We start from the raw sequence: 19,173 nt of genomic DNA on the forward strand, positions 1-19,173 counted from the left end.
CTCGTGTTATTTATGTTCGTCACACGGTCACGTCGCAAGATACCAATTTCGGTGCATATCAATCTAGCGAAACGGCCGCCAGCGCCCCATGAGCGTGGCACGTAAGTCATGCTGTACATGACATGCGTGTCATGATTTCATGATAACTCGTGTTATTTATGTTCGCCACACGGTCACGTCGCAAGATACCAATTTCGGTGCATACCAATCTAGCGAAACGGCCGCCAGCGCCCCATGAGCGTGGCACGTAAGTCATGCTGTACATGACATGCTTGTCATGATTTTCATGTTAACTCGTGTTATTTATGTTCGTCACACAGTCACGTCACAAGATACCAATTTTGGTGTATATCAAGCTAGCGAAACGGCCGCCAGCGCACCATGAGCGTAGCATGTAAATCATGCTGTACATGACATTCGTGTCATGATTTTCATGTTATGACTTGTCATTTATGTTCGTCATACAGTCATGTTACACCATACAAATTTTGGTACACATTCGATTAACCAAGCGACCAGGAGAGCACGAAGTCGTAGGCGGCTAGATAGATAGATAAATAGATAGATAGATACGGTCAAAGTCGCAGAAGTTCGCTAAGAAATGCTTCGCATTTAAAACCGCTTAGAACAGCTGAGTGAGATCGCTGTTGTGACCACCACCAACTAATTTGCTGCGGCTGCTGCCCCAACGGAGCCGCCGGCACCCGTTTTCCTTCCCCGCCCCGTCGCGCCGCAGCGGCCGCAACTGCAACTAGGGCCAACACGCGCTCTCCCATAGAAAGCCGCCCGACGCGGCAGGCCGTACCGTGCGCTTTTTCATCCAGCGGCCGTGACATTACACTCTCTTGTCCATTATCGCTACCGTAATTGTAGGGCGGGAAGTCGCAGGCTTACGTCATGGTGTTCATGGTGCCTGAACACCGTCGATGAACAGCTGTGGCATTAAAAATTGGCATGACCACCATGTAAAAAATGCAAGCGAATCAGTTTTGTCACATTTTTCATTTTATTCCGTTGGGACTGACCATCAAGTACTTTTGTACAAAACAACATTTTACTGTTGCAGACACAACAATCACTATGTTGTGGTCTGACCACAGCCATCAGTGTTACATGTTCAATGCGCAAACACTGAAGTAGTACAGCTATACAGATCTGTAAATACTGCATCATGTTCTTGTCTTGTTTGGCGTAGTGTTTTGCAGAGGTGGGAAAACATTGACTAGCTACTATAATACATCATTAACGTGATTACACAACACACATAAGTGGGATTTTAAGGACAGGTATCCGTACCTTCGCAAAACCTCGGCCTCAATATATTGGCGGCCATCACTCTCACAGGCACATACACTAGTCCTGCCATGTCTATTGCCATCTCAATGCAGTGTTCACTGTGCATAATATAGCACTGACATTCCTGAGCTTGAGCCATGTAGAAACAGCTTCTGTTTCTTTTCAGCAGTATGTAAAACAAAAGACATAGGCAGCTAAGCTGCGAGTGATCGAAGTCGACGGGGAAGTACAGCCACATCACAAATGAGTTGCAAAATGGTGAGTATCGGCCACTAGAGAACTGCTGAATCCACCAAATGGTGGTCATTGAAATACAACTCTATAAGAGCAACTCCATAATACACTGCCAAGGAGATTGACATCAGATAGGCATTCACACAAAGAAGGGTACTGCTTTACAAGTGGACTTTTCTGTGCATGCAATACCTACCTTGCATAATGTTATCTGTTCGGAGTCACTGGCGTATCTCTGATTACGAACTAAGAATTGGGTTTCTGAAGTGCAAGTGAAAGTGAGGTTGGACTGGGCCAGCGCCTCCTCTATTTTTCTGTGCCTGGGCAAAGTAGTGGAGTGCAATGGGAACCGACCGTCGGCGTTAGTGCGGCTTTTAGCCGCCGGGCGCCGCCACCGAAGTAGACCTGCTGACGCGTCGTCGCTCACGGAAACGAATGCCATGGCTGCATTCGAAGCTGCTATATGGTTCAGTTTTCGGCTGTATTCGCGTTGTTAATGAAAACTTGTAAACTTAAATCATGAAACGCTTGTCGTTCTGGGCAACCAGCCCATTTCGAAGGCATGTGTCTTTCGCGGCTATTTGATCGAGACGCTCGCGCGTCGTCTGCTAGCCCGATAGCGTGCGCATGCCAGTGATTATTCGGAAAATTGTTTTGTCACCATTACGTTCGCTTGACTGAGAGTCGGTTTTTGACTGTCTGAAAGTTGATTTTCGAAAGCAGCATTTGCTAAGAGCTAATACTGAAAGCTTGGGCGCTTAAAGTTCCTCGATGTGTGCTGCCGTCTACTGGCGTAGAGAACTATATGCAAGCCTGGAGTTTGTGCGCTAAATCGCATGAAATGTCACTGGACTACTTCCAGGGATATACGTGATCGCCCGTTCCCTTCGTAAAATTACATTTGTTGCCAAAAGCAACAGCTGGTGCCAGAAAAAGAGGAACTATGCCAAGTGATTCCACAATTTAAGAGCTTCAACCAGTTAAATCATGGTGGTACGAAAAACAAAAAAACAGCTACATACGCCGCGCGCTTCCTGCAACACTGACCGATGTGCGTGAACAGACGCTGTCGTTCTAAAGTCGTAGTGCCGACCCTCAACTTGAGTGAATGTGAAAGGCGTGAAAAATGGCACGGCCTGTTGTCAGTTGCTTGAACAAGTCGTTTGTATTTGTCGACGGATTGTTGTAGCCTCAGTATCTGGCTCCTCAGGTATCTTTCTTTTTTCTTCCATTTGCCCTTTTCGGTAGTGAGCAAAGTATAGAGGCCGAATGGCTGTCGACCTGGACGCTTTTGTCGCATGGGGCAGCCTGCTCAGCCTTCTGCACTCATCTATTGTGACACTGTACATAATGATTGTCGGTTGTTTCGCGGGTAGTGCACGTGGTGTCCATGGGCTCAGATTCTTCAGCTTCTGGACCTAATGTCAGCGCTGCATGCACATGACGGCGATCGCGAGGCAGCGTTGCTACTGGTACTGCATCCATTGGTTGACTGTTCGGACGCAACACGGTCACGTTTAGAGATACTTGGCATGCTTGGTTCAGTTGTTACCTTGGGCTGCAAACGTGAAGGGTAGTCTGCAAAGAGTGATGCTACTGCATCCTTCGTAAGCCCCCGCTTTTTATATTCTATGAAAAATCTTCGCGTCGTAAACGACGGCTGCATATTCTAGTGTAGTTTGAAGATGTATTAGGAGACCAATTATCTCGCCTAATTACTGTAAGCCACCTCTACCGAACACCAGCGGCAGCTGGAATTTCATGGAGGGACAGCCGAACAATGTATTAAAGCGAAAGCCTTAGATGCCTCATCAAACGCGAAAATTGACCGTCGGCGGCGTCAGCACAAGTGATGCAAAAATAATTACGTGATGACGTCATTATATGACGTCACAGATCATAAAATTTTGTGACATCATGGTGACGTCACATCACATGACGTCGTCATATTACATCTTCGCTTGGTCAAAATGGGCTGATCATGGAGGCAGTGCATGCCTCCGCTGATGTGCAGAAAGCTTGCACTGCCTCCGATCCTTGAGGCTGTAAGAAAACCAAGTTAGGCGCAGAAATATCTCTGAGGGAGGCAGGGAATGTTCAATACATTGACTGGAAGAAAAACAAGAAGATGGCTTTCGCCTTTCAGTCGTCTTAGATGAATGCATAAGGGACCCTGTGAGATTTTTTTTCTTTATCAAGGAAGGGAAATAAAAAAAAAGACAATCGTGATTTCTTTCAATTCCATTTGCAGAGGCGAACACAACAGTATGACATACTAAGGCATTGGGGCGGTTGCAATAGCCTGAAATAGAAAATAAAACGCGAATACTATCAAACTCAAGTGCAAGTGTCGAACCGGCAGCACGGACTGACAGACTGCCTGCGGAATATGTACAGCAGGGATGGAAAGACACGCGAACATGCGGCATCTGCATCCTTTGCTGTTTCGTATTTATTTTCAAGTGGTCATAGCCTTGATGATTGATGGAAAGACGACGTCATCCACAACACAATAAAAGACCATCTAGCATCTTTTTATTGCCACCACGGTTAGAGCGTGATGAAAACAGCGCGCCGCTATGTTCGCGTTTGTTTCCATCCCCCTGTACCTGTGAAAGCTTGCAAGAAGCATAAATGCAATTTAACTCGGATGCAAACACGAATTCATGAGCTTCGTGATACGTGCGGCCATTCAGCGCCAGCTTCCCGTAGTCTACTTGCACAGCGCCACCATGCGGCAGCGGCGAGCGGACGCGGAGCGCGCGCTCGACGGCCCGAGGAGAGCGTTTGCCCAGGCACTGAAAAATAGAGGAGGCGCTGGCTGGGCTGACACACAGGACAGGGAGATAGGGTCATTATTGAATCATTTGCATAACTCCCATTTTCAAGCACATGTGGCAATGGCAATCGCCATGTTAAATCTAGGTTTATTCTGCTGCAAGTGGAGAGTTGCAAACACAGGATAACTTGGAAATGACAATCCATGTTAATGGGGCCAACAACCAATGTTATGATACCTTCTCTCTCTCTTTTTGTAACACTAGAAGCTTACCAACCATAGCTTTTCATACTGCAGCGATAACACTGTTCAGGAATTCCTACGCTAGAAGCAATGAGGCAAATGCGATAGTTTGGCAGCAACAAGAAATTATTACCTTTTGTTTATCAAGCTAAAATTCATGTGCTTCATACTTTTTTATTTGTTGAATTATTTCACCAATAACAGCTACATGCTTTCATTGCTATCTGTCTACCCATGCTGGTCATATACAATTCTAGCAACCATTTTTTTTTTAGCCACGCCAAGTTCTCTAATCCAGAACGACACTTTCATGGCAGTCAAAGTAATTAGACTCTTGGTATGTAGTTCAACATGTCATCCAAGCATGTTCCTTTAGAGCCGAGTGAGCTGGAACCAAATATTTGAGCTTGAATGTGCAATCATAACTTACACCGGCACAAACTTGAGTATGAAGCAGTAAAATGTGCACTATAATGCAATGAGATATGACACGATCTGTCAATCCACTTATTTTGTGTGTGCAATACCACTTGAATGCATGAACTTTCCTTAGATTGCACTGTGCACACAGTAAAGAGCAAAGCTCTATAAAACAAAGAACAAAATTTTAAACAATATGCATTGTGCACTTAAAAGAAGTCTATTTGCATACATTAACCTGCAATCATGCAGTAATAATACAGCTTTAGTACCACAGTTTCAGTGATGTCTCGTGGCATATCTTGTTTTGCAAAATTTTGCACAAGTCTAAAATTTTAATTTCTACTGAAACCATGACCAGCATGCTCGATTTTATCAGTAGGGATCGACATTTTCACCAAAATATCGTGTCACATTCGGGGCAGTTGCCTATCCCTTTAACGTGACTTTACTCCAACAACAACACGGTCGCCTGCGTGGCCTTTTAGCTTCATTTCTTTGTGCACCATTCACCCAGCCTTAAATAAAGCCTGTTAGTCTTAAGTGTAGGCATCATGCCTCAAAAGTAAAGCTTTCTTTGTAGCAGCGTATGCATTTCGATGATGAAATGTTTGAAATGTGGAGATGAGGGGGGCATGTGTAGAGTGCAGCACAGATATATTGTGTCGGTGCAGACCTGCGCACTACAGTGAATACACATCTGTGCTTGATTGTGGCACTCGGTGCACTTATTAGGTAACACTACAGAGATGATACAAAAATAATAAACGCCCATTGTCAATGATGAGTGATGCAGAGCATGAGGACGGTATAACTGAAAGATAACAAGCTCAAGAGTGATGACAGTCTAGTAAAGGGAAACCTCACTTATTTCAGCAATCCCCGCTGATGGTTTCTGCATAGATTTTTTTTCACCAGACATTTATTGAATTGATACCATAGTATGGTATCAATGATACCATAGTATGATACCATAGTATGGTATCAAACGGTCATGGTGTCTTCACTACAATTAGCACAACCTTTGATGCACACTCGATGCTTGTTGTCAACGTCCATCATAAAGGCCGCCTGGCATTGCAAAGAGCTCTGCAGTTACAGACAAGACTCTTTTCTCCTTGTTTTCTGTGCACTGTTTTCTTCTAGAAATAATTATGCACCAACTTGCCCAACTTGCCATTTTGGTACAATGACGACCATTGCAGAAATTTCAGTACCTACATCGACGCTTCGCTAATCATGCCATCTGATGCAGCATACTACTATTACAACTGCTGTCCATTAGGCAGCACCGGTGTCAAAAGTTCACACCTCGTGCAGTTAACCGAAAACGTTATCTGCAGAAGGATTGCGTGAATAAAATGGGCAGATCACATTGCAAGTGTCCAGTGTGCAGCTCAAAAGCATCCACACAATGCAGCACTGTAGAAGTCCAAATGCTCAAAATGGCTTCTGTCACAATAGCGATACTGAACCACATCTCACTGAAGCAGCTTCAAAATGAAATTGTCCAAGACTTGCTGCACTGAAAGAAAAATACAGAAATGCAGTTGATTGTAAATGTGACACTGGCAAAAAAAGAAGTGACACTTTCGTCAATGTAACAATGAGCAGCCAAGGAACTAGTGATAAGAAAATGTCAACAGAGAAGAACCATTAAAGAGTACAGCTGCCCAATGCTTATTCAAACATGCTCGCTTACACAAACTATTTCACAGCACCACAACACATCCCCTGGTATAAGGATGGCAGAAATTTCTTACATATTGCAGTGCTTCATCCCGTATTTAGCAGGTGAGTGTGCTTCAAGTATAGACATCTACTGCACTAACAACTATAGGCAAACCTCAATATGACCAAAATGGTAGAATCGGCAATTTACTTGGTTACATCAAAACCACATTATATGGATTGACCTCTTGTGCGAAATAATTGCCAATGGACTTTTTTTTGCATGGAAGGTGCCACAAAAATATCCAAATAATAGGGCAGGATTAAAAAAAATGGTTTCAATAACATACAAGAACTCAGTGTTTTTAATCTGAAAGACGGTGATGATTCGACGCCACGTTGACAAAGTCCTCTTTTCTCAGCGGCCCTACAACACTTGTAAAGCCAAAAGAAATGCAGGTCTAATGCACTACAGTTGTCAGTGTAAGTGAAGCTACCGTGCCCATTCTGCTGCTGCTGCATGCAATAAAAACATGGATTGTTTGTTGCCCAGAGTGGTATGACACCGAGTGCCATGTTCACTGAACTGAACCAGTTGCTCTCTACACACTCTGACGATAGCACAACATAAACACCTGTCGCACACAACTAAACCAAAAGAGCACCTGTTTGTAATTGCATGAAAGTGAGGCAACAACCTGAATTGAAGGGGTACTGACACAAAAATTGTGGCTTGCCATTTTTTTGCTGCAATACGTTGCTGGGGGCCTGTTAGTCATAACAAAGCACATCGCTTGCTGCAGTGCGTGACAGGTAATTAATTCCAGTCTGTTTATTACCGACCAGTCTCAGTTTCAGTTTGGGAGAGCTCCGAGAATGACAAGCTGCCGGGTGCAACTAATGCCACATAGTGTGTGAATCGACACACCGAACCATGACGCACTTCCGTGCTGCCTGCATCATCTGCTGGCATTCTTTCACCTGCCGCATGTGCTGCGCCATCATCGTCGTCATCACCATCATCGTCGTCTGGTGGCAATGACTTTCTTGAGGCTTCCACACTAGCCACACATTCGAGGCAGGCACGGGCTCACAAATAGTAGCCTGCTGGCACAAGCATGGCAAAATCACAGTGATTCACCGCAATCACATTTTTGGATTTATGATACTGTGAACACAAAACTATGAGGTCACAATGCCACCAGATTCATTGAATTATGCCGCTCTTAAAAGTCAGTCTTGAATTATTGTGAAACAACTGTAATTTGCAGGTTTTAGCTAGTGTAGTTTATAAGTGGCCATCCCTAGTAAAAGCCTCGAGGTTTTCGCATCGAACGGTGACACCATGCCAGCTGCAGACATGCACAAAGCAATAGCACACTCACCTTGTCGTGCACTCATTGTCACTGAAAGGTCATAAGCAGTGTCAAAGACATTATTCTGAGCACACATGTCAGCGCCACTTGACAGTAATTCTTGAGCTGTGGCAGCATGGTTTCCAAGGGCAGCATACATTAGGGCAGTGTTCCCTTCCTAGAACATACAAACATAAAAACTTAGAGGACGATTGAGCTTCGCCTTCAAGAGTACGTAGAATGCGATAGTGTAATTGGACCCTGTTCACATCGCCTTCTCAATCGCTAGCCTGGCTTCGCTTCTTGGTGGGCACCTAAACCGTGCCACAAGGAAAGGAACGTCTGTGCGCCTGTAAATCGGGCCTTTCAAACTATCCTGGATTGCCTACTTCAAGTACAGTTGCGAAGTGCCCACTACAAGTCTGTATGCACCTAAGCAGCTGCACACGTTGATGCTGTTGTTGATAATAATAATTGATCATGCTTGTGCGCTTTGTAATTGATGGGACTTTAAACCAACCACTCGTCACGCATTTCACATGTTTTGATGCCTGGTGTGATTCTACGCTTTTGCCACACAATATTACATGTGTTAATGACACTCCTCACAATACGTAATATTCATACAGTGTTTTTTTTCGAAGCAATTTTGAGTACGGGGTGGCTTTGTCATAGAACACCTGCTTGCCACGAAGGAGTCCTGGGTTCAACTCCCACTTGTGGGGTCTGAGCGATAACGCTGCCGCTCTCGGAACACACGGAGACAGTTCACGCGGTCATGCACCAAAGATGGACGTTTATTAAACACTTCTTTACATACGGCAAGCTCGCCGGCTGAATCCTATACAAACTAGTAACACGCTAAACCTTATACGCTGACAATGAATACTGGGAAAACATAGCACACACTCAAGACAGCATAAGACAATACACCATAACATAAGACAACATAAGACATAGTACAATACAATACACCATGAATGCAGCGGCGCCAATGCACAACTCACCACGAGGGCCCGAGGGAAGCGAGCCGCGGTATCGTCCCCCCGGACCCACCGCGGCACACGTCCGTCCACGCACGCCGCCACACCCCAAAAGAGACTCTGCTGTTTCTATGCGCCGGCCTAACTTCTCCGCGGCGGCACTGCCGGTGCCACCGCGCTAATTCCAACGCGTGCGAGCACAGCGCCACTGCTTGCTCGACGGCCGCTGCGGCCTATCCGTGAGACGCGCGTGCGCCATGAGGCGCAAACAACTTTACAAGGGGTGTTAGCACCCATACACACTCAAGCTATAGATTTCTTTTGTCATTTCCTTGTTTGCATCTATCTAGAATTTTCACTCACAGCCAACGCTGACTCTCGCTCACAACCAGCGACGCCGACACCGGAATTTCTGCGAAATGATCTCTAACGCTATTCGCAATGCCCACGAACTATAGGTGGCGCGCCGTGCTTTTCAAGATGGCGCCAGGAGGAGGGTCAACCCGATTGTTAGCATAGGAACAGATAGGACGTGCGGACGTACGGACCATGCCACTTTCACCGGATGAAGTTATGAGCTGCGCTGAAATGGATATGAGACTAAAATACTTTCCCAAACCATGGAAAGTGCTAAGTACTCGCCACCTAATTATTTGCTGCGAAGTGAAAGGTTATATTTCAGCTCCGTTACCGTGCATAACGATGCTTTGCGAAATCCTGTGCGTGCTACATAAACCTGTATGAACTAGAATTGACGTATGAGCTGAACGGCACTCCGAGGTAGTACGTACCGAGCCTGCCTGACGGATTTGCCGCAGTAGTAGGCCGCCAGCGAGTAGCGCCATCGCTGCTGCGCGTGATGATGGCTTGCAAACATAAAAGTGTTCTGCGATAATACTCCTTCGTCATTACTTGCGCAGTCGGAAACGCGGAGTTACGTCTTCAACGGAACACAAGCATTTAACATGCCATTCAGTAGCGCTTGTGTCACAGCCATGCTGAGACTCTAGCCGTGTGTACTTCACTCGCATGTTGCAGGTTCGATCAGCACGATCGAAACATGAATATCGAAAAGAATGCACACGTGTGCTTTTCGCAACGTCGAAGAAGTTCGCCGAGAGGCGTGAATTGTGGCCGTGACTGCACGCTCCATCGCTCTAACCATTTCGCTTCGCTGGTCGAGCTCGAGCGTGTTGGCGGCATGCAGCGCTCCATAATATCCACAATAATTGTGATATATGCAATGCACAAGAGGAACTATGCTTTTATTTTGATCTCGCTCAAGGATATTACACATTAAATACAACCAAAGTGACTTACGAGTTACGAGCGTGAAAGAACATTAACGCACGAGGGGACGTGAAGTGCAACTGGCTCGTCGTGAGTTAGCAGTTGGTGGTTCATCGTCGCTATCTCTCGGTGCTTTCACAGTCTTCTACGTCCAGTGAAAAATCCTCGTCGTCAAGATGGTTTCTTTCAACATCACTGCTGAAAGCAATCTGAAGAATTTCCTCCGCCGAACGACTTCGACCACCCCGCGTCACCACGTTTACAATTAGAGAGACGTCTGGGCGCGGAGAACGTTTTGCTCTCAGACCGGTCAACAAGCAAATCGCTTGCAGTGTGCTGCCACCTATCAACAAACGTACAAAAACAAGCGGCGCAGCGGTGGCTATGAAACCCAACACCACCAACACACTGGCGAAGGACGGCGTGGATGGAAAGCGTTCGCTCCACGAAAGGCGTCGAGCAGACACGTCCTCGAATGATTGAAACGTCGCTCGCATGATTCCTAACAGCGCTTTGCTGACAAAGGATAGAGGCCCTATTTTAATGTATCGCCAACTTGAGATCGCTCAGTTATACATGAGCACATCGCGAGCCCGCGCGACCTCCTTCCCGCGTACAGTGTTATGGGACTCATGCACTACAAGAAACACTGACCAATTATATATACAAGTAAAACAGGATGAGCTTCAACTGAACATGTCAGACGATAACATTTAACTTACCTACGTGGCTACAGTAAGCCTTGCGAAGCTGATAGTATGTGTACACTGTGGGCTAGCATTGAAAGCGCGAGTTGCCACGTATTTTCACGAAAACTCCGCTTCTCGCAAGAACGAATCAGATTTCTCGTGTCACGGAGGGCCTGGTTTGTTCACTGACGCAGGGAACATGCAAAGTCGTAGTGTTCCTTTCTTACCAACGCGTTAACACTGAGCCTAGCACAGCCGAACAAGGGAGCGACTGCATAGTGCCGCCATTTTGTCGTCTACTAACCCTCCTCGAGAGGACGCTCCTCGATTCCGCTCGGTGGCGCGACAGTCTATGGGCATTGCGAATTGTGTTAACCCTTTGACACACTATGTACACAATTGTGTACACCACTTGTTTTTGCCATTTGTAACGACTAGGGGCTAACAAAAAGCAAGATACATCAAGCTTTGGATGAAATGAACCTCCTGCATAATAAGTTTATCTTCACTGAACTTTATTTTGCAGTGTATTGTTGCATATGATCAGTTTGCTGAAGGCACTACACTGTTCGACGAGTCGTTCGATGTGCCCCTTTCCGCGAGCCACGTCAAAAGTACAATTTTTCTTTGCTCCAAATGGACATACCCGAAAACGAATTTGCACTATATTTCTGGCATAAGATTTCATTCTATTAATGCAAAGACGGAGCATGAATGACTTCACAATAAATGGATATTTAACTACAACTGAATTAGAATTAATTACTATAGCACACATAAATCAACGCATTATGGCATTATTTTTGTTGCAATAAAATATCGAGTGCCTTGAAATAACGTTGTATCGATTTGACGCATATACAGACAGTTCTTGATAGGTGGCGTCTGAAAAGGTTAATACAAGTCTTGAGACTCAGCGCAGTTATGCTTTCATATATGATCTGTTCCTTCATGAATATAGCTATGGTGAGGTGAGCATTAGGTTGAACATCATTTAGTAACTTTCATTTCTGAAGCACTGCGGAAGAAATATGCCCTTGCAAATGCTTTTTGAAAAGGTACAGTAACTGTTTTGAGGCATAATACTGCCTCATGCTTATGCCCAGTTTGCTAGGCCTAGCCTCCGAAGGCCTACAAAGTGGCATCAGAGCTCTACATAGCGACAGTGGTCCCTTTTCTGTCCTTGCTTTATGGAGAAATGCACATACAGCTCCAACAGGCTTGCACACATCAGTGCCAATATTAGTTGTTGGCTAAAAGAATCATCACCGATTAAGACAGCTGCTTGAACAGCGATAATTCAAGCATTTATATTCAGCCAATATGACTACGATTGGGTGCACTAGATGCAGTACTAGTAACCTCAAATACACCATCTGTCTCGTTTTTTTTCAGGCACCTAACCTGAGCACAGAGCATCTCTATGCCTCCCAAAATGTGTTCTTAGCTAAAGGCTTGGGATAGTCTAGTATGTAACAGAAAGCTAGGAACAGCAATGTGCATGAGCACTATTTCTTGTGTTTTTGTTCTGCTTTAGAGTCAGGACCACCACACATGTGCACATAGTGTATCCCTGTAATGTTCCAATTCCAAATTGCACTGCTCACCTGGTCTGCCTGGTTTGGGCTGGCACCGTGTTGCAGCAGATAGCGCACAACGTGCGAGTGCCCCTGAGCAGCAGCGAGCAGCAGAGCAGTCTCACCCCTGAGGCCCTGTGCGCCAACCTGTGCGCCCTTGGCAAGCAGGTGACGCACTGTTGACAGCTGGCCATGTGCGCTGGCCCACAAAAGTGGCGTCAGGCCTGCCTCATCGCGCAGGTCCAGCCGCTCAGATGCTGCGCAAGATAATACGTGGTGTAAATAGACATGGAAGCAGTTGACACATCTGGTGAAACGCACTCTGCCATTGGTAGCAAAGAATTCAGACAGCTTCTTCATGCAAGTGCTGTCTGGGAGCGTACATAATCTGCACAGACACAGCAAAAATGGAAACGGTATTGTGCCAATGCGAGGATCAGCGTTTGTCCCCTGTGCATTCTTACTTTGTCCCGTCTGTTTATGGGCCAACAAAAACTATGTCCCTTCTGTCGCTTTGTGCTTACTTTCAAGTGCATGGCAATTGTCTCTTTTGTAAAGCTTCCTTCATGTTCGGAAATTTCTGCAGAAATGATTTTCCAGCTTTTAATGTGTCTTCATATTTGAAACTATGCAGCAATATGAATATTCTCGCTGCTAGTCAATTTTAATGATAAGCAATTTTGAGAGGTGTAGCTACAATTTTATTCTGGTGGGCGGAGGGGAGTGTCTACACTTACAGGTGCATCTGTCTGTGTGTGTGTAGGGTATATACATACAATGCATATAAAAATTTTGTTTGGGTGTGGGGGGACAAAGCTTGAACCCCTCCCCATGATGATGTTTCCCATAAACTCTCCAAAAGTGAAAATACATATGTACAGTTCTTGTTTATATTGAGAAATATTGTGAATATACAAGAACAAGCTCAGGATGTTACACACTTATCTGATCTGGTGAGATCTCTCCCTGCGCCGACAGCTGATGAATGCAACGCCCTGGAAAAAAAAAAAATACAACAAAATATTCTCACACGGACCACAGAAAACATAAGGACAAAGAATACAGTTCTACATGTACTTCTTTCTATGAGAAGAAAGTTAGGAAACATGATTAAGCTGTTCACAGAGTCATCACTCAACATTTTCAAAAACATTATTATGAGAACTTAAACTGTGCTTGGGATGAGACACCAGAGTAGAAGGAGACAGGACGAACGCAGACTAACAACTGATTTGTTAGTCTGCATTCGTCCTGCCTACTTCCACTCCGGTGTCTCGTCCCAAGCGCAGTTTAAAGGACCCCTGACACCAAAATTGAAACCTCGAGATGTTTTTGTTGTTTTGACTTTCCTGTATACGGGGATACATCTGACTGATTATTAGTGACGGGCTGCTCTCGAGGTAGTTTTCGTGAGGGGACACGCGCTTAACAGGTTTAACCCATACCGAGGCACCCACATACTTTCAATCTCTACCGCGCGCGGGGCCCCGATTTGAAAAACCGCTCTTTCAACGTCACCACAGCTTGAGTGCACGTGGTCTCTGATGCTCCCCCACATGGGGCGCTAGTTTCTTGTGGTTTTTAGGCGGGCGTTTTGAAGTGATGCTAAAATGGTCACAATTAACTACGCTAGAATTAGTTATACGATACGCTAGAGCATTTACGATTTAACTTAGGGATTGCCAGACACAAAACTACAAATTACAGTAAAAAAGTCACCAACAAAAATTTTGCTGTCAGGGGCCCTTTAAGTTCTCATAATAATGTCTTACCAACTGGCCCCCCCAACACACGCTCCTTGATCTTCAAAAAGTTTGCAAAACACTATAAAATACACTTTGTCTAGAACTGCTGAGATGAATGTAGACATTTACAAGCAGATTTAAAGGGTCAACAGGCTGTAACAGATATTCACACCACAATAATTTATCTAAACAACAGCATTTTAAGAAAAGGATAGGTGGAGTCAAGGTGTTGCTCCCTGACTTCTACTGCTGCAGATACTAAGCCAATAAACGTACCTCAGCTTGATGTTCAATAGGATGGAATGCTGAAAATTTCCAGCATGTAGGCTCACCACAGTTACTGTTGTGCACACGCCCGAAGACATGTTCGCTGCTTGGAACATGCGCTGTTATGGCAAGTCAATCAAGAACAAAATTTTTTTATGCTGCCAACAATGTTGCTGCACCTCAGGAGAAATAATGATTGAGCATGCAAAGCAGCTCATATTTAGTAAGCTAAATGCAGGCATGAGAAAAAGGACCTCTAATAAAGGCATGTATTTGTCACATCTTGGTATTAGCAAGAAATATTTTAGATGTTCTTATTATATATTATTTCATTAATTCTGTGCTGTTATATCAAGGTTAACTGTATTGCCTCACTTCTAATAAATGTTAAACATCGCTGGAGCTCATAAAATTTACATTGCTGACACTTGCATTAACATGTAGCCACTATGCATTTAATGCCTTTTTCATATAAAGTTTGCACACCACCACATCCAGTTCTCTGGTTCTGCTATCGCCAAAGTAATGGCCAGACATCTTGTAGTGACATTCACTGATTGCTCAAGAGGCTAAGGTAAATAAGTGCCTGCAAATAGGATGAGATCATTTACCTCAACTTGTGTATTGTATAAGCAAGCAGCATATTTGGCCCATTTCTTCCATTCTTAAAATTTCAGAAAGGAAGAGATATCCATACTCAAATTGAAATTTTGTAGTGCATAAGCTGCTACAGAAGCAATACATATCCATAGATGAATACCATTGTGTCACGGGTATTTCACCAAGTTTCAGTTCAAGTATCTCAGTTGTGGGTACCTCTGTCAACTGTCCTAGTAATACTTTGTGCTGTCTTGTTACATCACGTCACTGTATATATTACGAGATCAGGTGTCCATTCTTGCCATGCCCTCCAACCGCATTTGCCTGCATAAGTGCTGCCCTGCCAGTAACATTCTTTGTTTGGCCATTTCGGCCTCCCCCCTTGGATTTGTCAGTGACACAAGAAATAAATTGTCACGCACAAGCACGTATGAATGAATAGAAGAGCATCTGGCACTCACTGAGGGGAACAACTTGTGTCTGGGTAGGCACATTTCCACGTTGAAGATTGGTCAGGACAGTTGATGACTGCAAAAAGATTTCATTGTGGATGAAGGCACACTCACAATTATAGGCTGAGCATTGTGTACCATCTCAGATAGCAACTACAGAAAAGAACAGCAATCAAGACATTAGTTTCTAAGTGCTCTTGTTGAAAGCTTGTAAGAGCATTGGAGAAATTAGTACCCAAACCAGTTTGCAAGCAAGGCATCACACTAATCTTTCCAATATTTAGCGTTCAAATCAGTATAAAAATCCCTTCCAAAAAGCGGAAGACGTTTTGCCATCCCCTTTCGTGCTCAAAATAATACAGGGTTAAATTGTCCATTAGGGGCGTCACAATGCCTTGTGTAATCAAGGGCTTTTTTTAAATAAAGGGACTAACTTTATGAGCTTTTATGGTCACAGACACAGAAGTGTGAAAGCTTTGTGCCAAGATCATATATACTCATTTTTGTACCTGATGGTTACACTGTTGGACAAATAAGAATGAAAATTCAGCAGTTCCTATGGCTACAGCTGTGGCAAAGCCTACAAAGGCCTGCAAGGTGGAGAAACTTTTCTGGGAGGGAAAAACTGTTGCCAGTTCTTCAACTACAAAGCTTTCATCCTGAAAAACTCATGTGTGTTTCCTTTGAGGTGTTCGTGCTACAGTAGGGTGGATTGCAGTTTTTCCACACCTTTCAGTCCCTCTGGCTACGAACTCATTTATGGCAGCAACAGAAAACTTTCAGAGTAATACTGAGAGTCAGCCTAGTCGGAATAAATTCATCTTAACAATATTTGCGTGAAAACACAGGGACAATGAAGAGCAACACAAGGACATTCGCTTTTCCTTGTGTTGCTCTTCATGGTCCCTGCGTTTTCACGCAAATATTGTCAGGCTCTTGGTCTGGCACCATCTTCTGAAGAACACTCCCTTGCAATGCACACATCGTTCATTGTTTTCATCTGCCACATTACCATCTGGTGCGGCCTATAAAGTAAATGCACGAAACCACCTGTCCCGAGTTGGCGCAGAACACAAAAATTTCATCAAAAACTGTCGAGCACGACTGTTGCACAATAACTGGGGTTGGACCAGTGACAGTGGTCGGAGGAATTGAACTTTACTCTGCACATCGCTGAGGTCTGTCTGTGTATTAGATGAATTAAGAATTCATACACAGCCAGACCTTAGCAAGGAGTCACTAAACGTTGCGTACAACCATGGCTCACCTTATAAGGCGTGAAAGCGCTCCTGTTAGTGTCTCCCTGGAGAGCTGAGCTGCCCTCGGGCCTTGATTGCTCGATGAGTGTCTCCGGACATACGTGAGGCATGACACCCTTCAGGGAGTTGTCTCAGCTGCAAAGAATGAGAGCAATGCTGATATTATCCGTAAACACGATACCTTCAGACTTCTATGCTTCAGCATAGTTTCTGATCTTTTCTGACCAATCTTTTCTGCCAGAAATATGTTTACCACACAATTCCTAAAGACCATACAGTTCGCGTTAGCGAAATCCCACGCACCATGAAGACAATGTAAAGAGAGTTACCTTGACTGCCCGCCGTTTTTAAATGTCAAAGGGTGTTATGTGAAAGCTCTCAACATCATGACATGAAAGCCGCAGTACAAATGCCAACAGTCTGTGTAGGATCGCAGCGCATCGTGAAAGAGACTCCGCTAACGTGATCATTTGCCGCACTCTTTGCCGACTACGTACTCGTGCCAGAGAATGCGTTGCCTTTCATTAGCTAACTAGTGTACTATTAAAATTATAGAAAACTAGCTGCCTTACTCGTTGCGATGGTGCGCCTCTCATTCATGGCTTCGCATCAGCTGCTTCGTTCCATGTGTGAGCGCTTGCTTTACAGCTGTTCACGGTCGAAGTCGACGGAGGGCCTTTCCGATTTTTTTAGGTGTTCCGTGTTTCCGACTTCTCTTTCCGTGCTCTTTCCGTCCTTTCCATGGCTTCTCCTTGCCTTCGTTCTCTCAGACTTAACTTCCGGAAGCAACCACAACCACACAACCACAACTTCCGGTGATTCCTGGCGCATTGATGGCGCGCTTGTTTGGTTTCGCGACATTAGCGTTTTATGCACAGTATAGTACTAAATTTACCTCTTTCGGTAGACAACTTATGTGGCCATTCGGTGCGAAATTTCTCAGACGCACATTAAGGTGTCCGTTGCCGATCTTCGGCTGCATCAGTGATCTCGCCACACCGTGATTATTAGGAGGTTATGGAGGCGCGCGGTGAGTGCTCATCATGTGTGATCATTTATGTTCGCACGTTGGCGATTTTGTATGGCTGAAGTAATAGACACTTTATGGTAATGTTATCGTTGCGTCAACATTGTAAAGAAACGAAACAATCATCATCCGCAGCGATCTTGTTTGCTCAGATCATTATGCTCAGGCCTTCACTTGATCGGGATCACGCTTGACAAATTTTTGATGAAGCTACCAGAGGAAAAGAAATATAGATCAGGTGTTAATAGTGGGGGAAAATGTTGGGTATCACGTCAGCCTCTGTCGAGAAACGATGTACTCATGCAAAATCTGAAACGCTCTCTTTCGGGCTTGACCAATGGTGCCTGGACCAAATGATAAAATATCTAGTGCTAACAGGGGCGTAGCCAGAAATTTTTTTCGGGGGGGGGGGGGGTGGGGGGGGTTCAACCATACTTTATGTATGTTTGTGCGTGTGTTGTATGTGTGCGTGTATATATAGGCCAGCAAAAATCGAAAAATTTCGGGGGAAGTTTGGAACCCCCCCTCCCCCCCCCCCCCCCCCCCCCCGTGGCTACGCCCCTGAGTGCTAAGTAACTAAGCCCATAGGGTAACTTAGGTAACTATGACCATGAGTAGCAATGTGCCATAGGGATTGCACTAAGTATGTTTCTTTCAGGATTACAGCTTCAGCAAAAAGGGAGAAATGGTGTGGTTATTGCTCCTCCCTGCATTACACATAAAGCTTCTACAATGTGAGCCAACACTTACTCAAGTAAAGGTTCAATTGCAGTATTAAACGTTGTAGAAGGGTGGTTGATATTTCAAACAATTACAGTGTACACGACTAGACGTTCCTCAGGAACACCAGGGACTAGACATTGCTCGAGATTACAGACATCTCTCTGTAGTCTGCTGCAATAAAGAAAGAGCATGTCACAACCACCAAATAGTTGTGTTCAGAATATTGCAACAGCTAGCAGTTTAAGGTTATGTATCAAAAATATCTGTGGGCCCACTAAGCACTACCTTTGCCAAACTTTCTGCAGTTACATTTAGTGCAGGCCCACAGTGCAAGCCCACAGGAGTCCACTTTCTGGCAACATAATTAAGCACTTCAAAATGGTCAGCAAACATGATTATATGTGCCACTTTGTTGCAAATACAAATATGTCCAGCCCTGGGCATTTCGTGCTTGTGTATTGCTTTCCTTACCCCCCTAAGCACAATGCACAGTGAAAAACTTTTGCACTTTTGTCACATTTTGCATAACCTTGGATTAACACTTAGTTGGTAATTAATATTTT

The 19,173-nt window shown here is 44.7% G+C and overlaps 1 protein-coding gene and 1 long non-coding RNA gene across 3 annotated transcripts; both read right to left on the reverse strand.

Moving 5' to 3' along the window:
• Nucleotides 1–983: 983 nt before the first annotated feature.
• LOC125757735 (uncharacterized) lies at nt 984–5,908 on the reverse strand. The gene is made up of 2 exons (XR_007415494.1): nt 4,364–5,908; nt 984–1,831 (listed from the first exon to the last, which is right to left on the reverse strand). It is a non-coding gene; the product is annotated as an uncharacterized LOC125757735 (long non-coding RNA).
• A 32-nt stretch (nt 5,909–5,940) lies between these two features.
• LOC119388006 (ankyrin repeat family A protein 2) lies at nt 5,941–17,647 on the reverse strand. 2 transcript variants are annotated; one of them, XM_037655609.2, is made up of 7 exons: nt 17,433–17,647; nt 16,869–16,995; nt 15,611–15,677; nt 13,479–13,532; nt 12,568–12,794; nt 8,029–8,176; nt 5,941–6,492 (listed from the first exon to the last, which is right to left on the reverse strand). In XM_037655609.2, the coding sequence occupies exons 2-7, from the start codon at nt 16,968–16,970 to the stop codon at nt 6,428–6,430; spliced, it is 663 nt and encodes a 220-aa protein (XP_037511537.1). In that variant the 5' UTR covers nt 16,971–16,995; nt 17,433–17,647; the 3' UTR covers nt 5,941–6,427. The 2 variants fall into 2 exon arrangements, with proteins under 2 accessions (XP_037511537.1, XP_037511538.1); XM_037655610.2 differs by having other exon boundaries at nt 5,942–6,497.
• Between the last annotated feature and the right edge of the window lie 1,526 nt (nt 17,648–19,173).

Source organism: Rhipicephalus sanguineus, chromosome 3, assembly GCF_013339695.2.
Source record: "Rhipicephalus sanguineus isolate Rsan-2018 chromosome 3, BIME_Rsan_1.4, whole genome shotgun sequence".
Lineage (NCBI taxonomy): Eukaryota > Metazoa > Arthropoda > Arachnida > Ixodida > Ixodidae > Rhipicephalus > Rhipicephalus sanguineus.

Bases quoted from the DNA above. Each gene is read 5' to 3' on its own strand.
- LOC119388006 (XM_037655609.2), bottom strand. From the start codon at position 16,970: ATGCCTCACGTATGTCCGGAGACACTCATCGAGCAATCAAGGCCCGAG. The intron at 13,533-15,610 runs GTGAGTGCCAGA...TTTTTTTTCCAG, and splicing joins GACACAAGTTGTTCCCCTCA to GGCGTTGCATTCATCAGCTG. The intron at 6,493-8,028 runs GTGAGTGTGCTA...CTTTCAGTGCAG, and splicing joins GACAATGAGTGCACGACAAG to CAAGTCTTGGACAATTTCAT.